A 7,500-nucleotide genomic window follows, 5' to 3' on the forward strand; every position below is an offset into this window, starting at 1 on the left:
TCGTATTCGACCTGTTGCGTTGACTGGGGTAATTGCTGCTGTTGCTGCTGTTGCTGCTGCTGTTGCTGCTGCTGCTGTTGCTGTTGCTGTTGTTGTTGCTGTTGTTGCTGTTGATGTTGATGATGTTGATGCTGATGTTGATGTTGATGTTGTTGATGATGCTGTGGTTGTTGTTGTTGTTGTTGCGATTGTTGGTGCTGCTGTTGTTGCTTTTGACTCGCTTGAGGACATGGTGTACTCGAGGAAACAACGGATGACTCGTAATACTCCTGATTGGAGGAAGGTGTCGGCGAGGAGGAAGGTAGGGACGGCCTTTGCGCCGACGAGGCGATCGTGTGATAATGATGGCCAGGTATTCCGTTAATGCTAAGGTGTCCAGTGTAGCCAGTAAATGGTGGTAAAGGTTTGAGTTCAGCTAAGGATTGCGCGGATGTAACACCGACTGACGTTCCTAAAAGTAGTGTATCCCACGTGTCGTGTAAACCAGCTGCAGTTTGTTTAACATCCGGTGGCTCAAGAAAGTCCGGTCCTGCAGCACCCCACGACGATAAAAGGAGATTGTCTACACCGACCACTTCGGCTGGTGAGCCACCGACAATAATTCCGCTTCCTTGGCTACTGTGAGGAGGCTCAACGCCGGTCGACGATAGATGAGGTGGTGCCGTTGGAGGCCCTGATTGCGTTTCGTACTTCATCTCGATGACAATATCTGCGGAGGGAGATATAACGCTAGATCCACTTGAGATTCTTGTTGGCTTCCGTCCACCGGTATTAACGATATCGTAAGGTGACGTGGTAGTCAGATCTTCGTTCTCATCAACTTCCAAAGTTTCCTGCGAGGATCGTGCTAACGTATAGTCGACTTTGATGTTGCGAACTAATTCTTGATCTCGTTCCTGCGATTGTTGTTCCTCCTCTAGTTTGATACAACTTCTCGACAAGAGTTCTTCTTCACTATTGTCACCTCTGCAAGGTGACGAGGATATACGCGAGGTTGAAAGTAAGGTGCTAAGCAAGGACGTGTTAAAAGTTGATGTTGAATAAGTGGAAAGCGAATCCGAGGCAGATGATAAGGAAGCGTTACTCGCTTCCTCTGAACGAACTCGCGAGGGTTCCTCCGTTTTGATCCTCGCGTTAAGCGGCGAGAAAACGCCGTTCAATGAATCGGCCGTTGTGACGCTCGTCGTTGTGTTGATGGATCCGATTACGTTCCCGTGACTTCCCGATGACGAAGTCTCGCCGCTTGACAAACGTTCGGCGCTCTCTATCACCGATGTCGGTGCGAGAAGCGCCGAGAGTACCAAGTTACCGTTGTTGTTACTTCTCGACGTGGACGAGGTTTCCGGTGAAGAGGAGTTAATTCCGTACGTGATGCTCGAGCTGGAGCCTACGGCATCAGGTCCTCGCGTGTCCTGCGTGTGACCGAGGCCCGAGGTGGAACACACCGAGGCCGATGCCGAGGCGATACCGTAACTCGAACAGGAGCTTCTGTTAACTTGATGTTGGTGATGGTGGTGGTGATGGTGGTGGTGGTGGTGGTGGTGCTGCTGCTGCTGCTGCTGCTGCTGCTGCTGCTGCTGCTGCTGTTGTTGTTGTTGTTGTTGTTGTTGTTGTTGTTGCTGTTGCTGTTGTTGTTGTTGTTGTTGTTGTTGTTGTTGTTGTTGTTGTTGTCGTTGTTGTTGTTGTTGTTGTTGTTGTTGTTGTTGTTGTTGTTGTTGTTGTTGTTGTTGTTGTTGTTGTTGTTGTTGTTGTTGTTCCTGTTGTTGCAAAATCTGCTGATGGTGTACGTTCGAACTATTCCTACTCGCTGATGGTACGCAGAATTGAAAGCTGCCAGTGATGTTATCTGGTGGCCCCTCGTCGATCCTCGGCGGACCAGGTGTCGAGGGGAAGAGGGGACCAGGATTCCACCAGGGATCCACTCTACTGCCGGGGGTGCTGCAACCGCCAACGGCACCGCGGGAACCTGAAACACGAAAAAGAACCCACTTTGTACTCTCTCCGTACCTTCTTCGACGAAAGGAACATCGGTTACGATTCAATGTGATCCTTGATCGGTTATTGCGATTCTATTAGCTTTAGGGAGACTTCGCGAATTCGTGCGAGTTAACGATCAAAGAGAAGAAAAGCGAAAAAGATTCGAGCCAGCGAACGAAGCATGTAGCACGCTCTCGTGCTCGGTACCGATGCCGATGGTTGTACAGTAGGTAGGTAGGTTGGTAGGTAGATAGGTAATTCTGTGGTAGGTTGATGCTTACACGTACACGCTTGTACGCGTACACACGTATCGTTAGGTTGGGTAGGCAGATACCACTTCTCTCGAGAAGAAAGACTTGCTCCCGCTAACTAGGTTAGTGGCACGCTAGCCAGCTACGGCCGAGTACACTCGGCCGACCAAATTGCCACCTTTAAAAATACATTTTTGCACGGCGAGCAACACGGAAGCTTTATTATTAATCGTCGTCAACGGGGGTCGTCTAAGAACGACACTTGCAACCTTTGAAGAACGTAATTCTATAAAATTTCGATACGCGTCACACGCACATCCGGCTGAGATGTTCCTTAATCGACATTTACAGGCAATCTTCTTTAAAAAAAAAAAAGTCCGTGGCAACAGGTGAACGGATTTTAAATCAAGTCGCGAATTGCCGATCGAATACTCAAATTCTTCTCTTCCTGTCATGAATAAAACGCAAAAAGATCTCCTTTCCTCTCTTTTTTTTCTTTTTTTTTTTCTTTTTTTTTTTTTTTTTTTTTTTTTTTTTTTTTTTTTTTTTTTTTTTTAGTTCTTTCTCAGCCGTTTCGGTGGTCTCTCTCGATCGACATATCCGCGTGGCCGTACCGGCACGTCATGAGAATCATACAAATGTTTCGAGTCCATTCCCGCTCTCTACTCTCCCAACGTTACTCTCGGCGTTACTCTCGGACAAGTATAAGCGGCAGGAGGAGAAGAGTCCGTCCTTGTCGTCGTTTAGAGTCCGTCCTTGTCAGGTGATGGTAGAGGCGGTCGTAGACTCATGTTGGAGGTGCATGATGTTGAACGAGGAGGGAAATGAGGGGAGTTTGGAGTAGAGAGAGGGAAGGAGCTCTCGTCGAGCCGTGACGTGTTCACCGCGTACCGTTATCCAATGGCGTGGATGTCGTTGAAGGAAGGCGAGTTCTCACAGAGTGGGGCAAACGGAACAAATTCGCGTGCTTATAGAACAACCAAGAGAAGGAGGAGAAAAGGTGCCGATCCAATGTGGGCCCACTTTTTCGGGCCTACGACAATGTCTCGATGAGCCACTTATCAATGAGATCAACGAGTATCCGTGCCTGCAACGAATTCAGCCGTATCGATTTGCTCGGACCCATCATCGGGGTTTTACAGTTTCTGCTCGAATTTTACAACCATATCCCGCGAATATTTCAACAATTCTCGATCTTATAACCGGATTCGCGTCTGGTTCATAAAAATATGAAATCGATCGGTTTTTGATTTAACACTAGTTTCGTTTCTGGAATAAATCTAAATATTTCTAAATATAGTTATTCAATGAGATGAATCTATCTTTCTTGAAACATATTAGAAATAACGGATATAAATATATATACGATACATCAGTTGTTAATTAGACGAACATTGAATACGAACTCTTAGGAAGTTTTTCTCCGGGCTGTTGCAAGATCGTTCTATCGAATGATCATCTTACTTGGCTGATCCTATACGAGCCGAAACTATACCGGTAGGACATACAGCGTATATAGCGAGGAACAAAAGTGGGTCGGAACACCGTTACAACTCGATGCTTGGTTAAAGCCTACGCAAATCGACTAGATTTTGCTCTATGGATGCCTTTCCTTTTCATCGCGAAAAATGAAACGTGTCTCCTCGAGTGACCTACATCGATCGTTATCACAATGGATCTTACAAGACAATGATATAGTCGTTATCGATGGAAAATTGACTAAACCGATAATTCAATTTCCATCATGTACTGTCATATTAGAGACAAATCTACTATGTATTTATTATGTGATAGATTGAAACACTTGTTCTCTTGATGCTCAGTTAGACTATATCGCATTCATAGTGGGAAATAAAAGTAGGTCGAAAAACCGTTACGGAGTCCGCCGACGAAAAGGAGATCCACGCAAAACCAGTTGGATTTTGCTAGCCGCGTACGAGCATGGCTTTCCTTTTCGTTACGAAAAATGGCGCGTGCGGATCGCGGTTCCCCACGATGACCTACATAAGTAAAAAGAAGTCGGAAATATCGTTGTTGACGTTTTGTCATTATTCTGATAGCCCCTAGTTTATTCGAAGAAAAAAACTTTGGAAAGAATTGAACGATCGATCGATAAAATATTTCAAGGATACAAGACAAATATATGAAATTCCATGGATCGTGGAATGCAGTAAAATTACAGTTAAACTGTATCTATCAGCCGTACCCGTTGACTTTCGCGTTAATTCATTTTCAGATAGCCGCCGTAAATGAGGGTATTATCTCTTATCTATTGTAGCGGTATATTTCAAAAGGTACCTTTCAACTCGAGTATTTAGGAGACTTCATTAGTTCTCGCAAAACTAGGAAACGTACCCATGTGGGCATGGTACCTGTCTTATCGTAAAAATAAATTACTGTTTTAATGATCGATCAAATTTTTTTATTAACCAATGAAGGAATTCATTTTACGAGAGATGCATTGTTGTCGATCGATTTTCGTTAACAATTCATTAACTAATAGATAACGCATATAAAGTACATTCGATACAACGATACAATAATAACGAGCGAGTTCCTGTTTCACAAGGAACAACTGCTCCGGTATTCATTCCAATCGGCGCCATCAAAATGCAGAACGGCTAACGCGTATGATGTACGCGATTCAAAGGAGAGACCTGGTACCGCTCTACCCGTGGAGAAAGTGCGTCAGCCATTAAGGTAAAGGTTAAAGAAGATGAGGGCAAGGTGGAGGTAAAAGTCTCTTTCTTGAAATTGCTAATACGACGTATACCATCATATATTCTATAAATCTTAGAAACATATAGATACATATCGTTTAATCGATAATTTCATCGTTGAACTAATCAATGAAAGTCAATTTTAAAATGAAATATATATATATATATTATATTTTAAAATGAAATATAATAATTGAAAGTAAATGTATTCTAAACAAATAAATTCCATCGATTAAGAAATACGATTAATCTACGATTAATCTACGATTAATCATATATTTATCTAAAAGATGTTTCGTTCAATTCGATCATTTCAAACATTCCTTGTTGTTTGTGTAAACATAAAAAATCATTCCCAGCAAAATAATCATATCGTAAGAATCGCAGGAATATTTAAATATACTATATTTATCTTCAAATTGATTACAATCTAGAATATTTTTTTATACGATAGAGAGTGAACAATTCACGGATATTTCTAATATACAACGACAAATTCAAATCATCTGTTTTATTCGATTCAACATTTCGCAAGATATTTCGTAGACGTCATTTCACATTCAACATACATATAACTTTTGACGTTCTTTTAAGGAGCAAGAAAATAAGAAAAGAATCATAGTACTTCCTTTACTCGGCGTGTCGAGCCGAGAAAAGAAAAAAGTATAGAAGAAAGGAAGAAAGAAATGAATTTGATCGATAGTCACTTTTAGATAACATTCTGAAATGGATCTATAAAACATCATGGAGACAAATCGAGAATATACACCTATGTACTTCTCGTATATCGATATTCTATATTATGTATATACGTATAATACATATAGATATATTCAAACATCCTCCCACGAGATTTCATGCCGATATTTCTGGCTCTTTCTTTCTTTCTCTCTCCCTCTCTCTCTCTCTCTCTCTCTCTTTCTCTCTTCGATCAGGGGGAGAGACGTAGGCGACCGTGGACGGCCATGGACGAGGTTCGCGGTATGTATAGACACGCTTGCGGAACTGACGAGTCGGAAGCCCCCCTACCACATTGGAATACCGGTTAATGTGGTATACTGACCTACTCTTGGAGCACGACGGCACCACTGGAAATGCCCCTCCATTACTGTTGTTCTTCCATCTCTTTTTCTCTCCCTCCCTCCCTTTCCATCTCTCTCTCTCCTTATCTCTCCCCTATTTCTTCTCTTCCTCTTTCCTCTCTCGTTCCTACTCTGTCACGCATTCCCTTTCTCTCCCCCCATCGTTGCTATTTATCTCTCTCTCTCTCTCTCTCTCTCTCTCTCTCTCTCTGTCTCTCCCTTTCTCCCTCCCACCCTTCCTCTCTTGCATCTCTGCCATGTCCATCCATCTTTCTTTCTCTCTCTCTCTCTCTCTCTCTCTCTCTTATCTATCTATCTATTTATCTCTATCTCTATCTCTATTTCTCTTTGTCTCTTACTCACTCACTCTCTCGGTCGCACTCCTCTTTCTCGAGTGCACGGTATTCGTACTTCGTTGAGTGCAAAAAAGAACTTTACTCGCTCCTCTCTTTATAGCTCTCACTCTTTTCTCCGTCCACCTCTCTTTTTTCCCCTTCAGACGTTCCTACTCCTCCTCCACCTCCTCCACCTCCTTCTGAATTTTTTTTCCTTATTTTTTTTCTCCCCACTTTTTTCATAACCCTCCTCCCCTTTCCCTCCTACTCAGTTTTCTATCTTCTCCACCTGATTATTACGTACAAGTAAAAGGTAATGGCTATTATATTCCGAGACGTTAAAACTAAGGTGAATTCTTGCAAGTTGTATCAAAGAATTCGAGTATGTCTGGTGTGGTAAGTAAGTAAGTAAGTAAGAAGTATGCGAGAAAAGGAGCAGGATCGTGGCACTGGCACGAATCGATAATGAATCGACGTGTCGAGGAGCAACGAACCGCGTTGCAATAAGTCAACGAGCTCGAGCCAACACGTCGACTTACTGCTCTCCCCCACTCGTTTCCCCTAAGGAAGTCAATCCGGAGAAATTTCACCGCGAAGTCTAACAGCCTCCCATCGTCTTCTTCCAAGTCTCCTCGTCGTCCACATCTTTTCTACGCGTTGACTCTATTACCTCTCTCGTGGTTGCTATCTATGTTGAATTCCGAATACCTAATGCCCCCTCTGTGTCGGCTTATAAATGTCAAAGAAGCACATTGGCCGAAGACGTATAGATACGAAGAGTGTATATATATATATATATATACGTTCTGGGTCGACGACATCATCCTATCCAACCACGTTACTTTCTGCGAATATACGATCCGATGGATCGGAAATGGGTCGGTGTTCTACACAGGTGGAAGCACGAGAACGATTTCACGTACTCGAACTTGTTGTTAGACGTTAGAACACAACAGAGCTCTCTCTCTCTCTCTCTCTCTCTCTCTCTCTCTCTCTCTGTCTCTTTCTCTCTCTTTCTTTTTCTCTCTCTGTCTCTGTCCGTCTGTCTCTCTCTCTCTCTCTCTCTGTTTCTCTCTCTCTCCCTTTTCTTCCCTCTCTCTTTCTCTAAGCTCTAGACAATTTTTATTCTATTATT

General features: G+C 43.2%; 1 protein-coding gene across 1 annotated transcript in view; it reads right to left on the reverse strand.

The window, feature by feature from the left end:
* LOC124950611 (ras-interacting protein RIP3) overlaps positions 1 to 7,500 on the reverse strand; it is a 27,734-nt gene that overhangs the window by 1,883 nt on the left and 18,351 nt on the right. The window contains exon 5 of the mRNA XM_047497570.1: positions 1 to 1,966. This exon is cut by the window's left edge and continues 1,883 nt beyond it. Within this exon, the coding sequence (XP_047353526.1) occupies positions 1 to 1,966 (1,966 nt within the window). The remainder of the gene's footprint in view (positions 1,967 to 7,500) is intronic.

The sequence above is a fragment of the Vespa velutina genome, chromosome 7 (genome assembly GCF_912470025.1).
Source record: "Vespa velutina chromosome 7, iVesVel2.1, whole genome shotgun sequence".
NCBI classification, from domain to species: domain Eukaryota; kingdom Metazoa; phylum Arthropoda; class Insecta; order Hymenoptera; family Vespidae; genus Vespa; species Vespa velutina.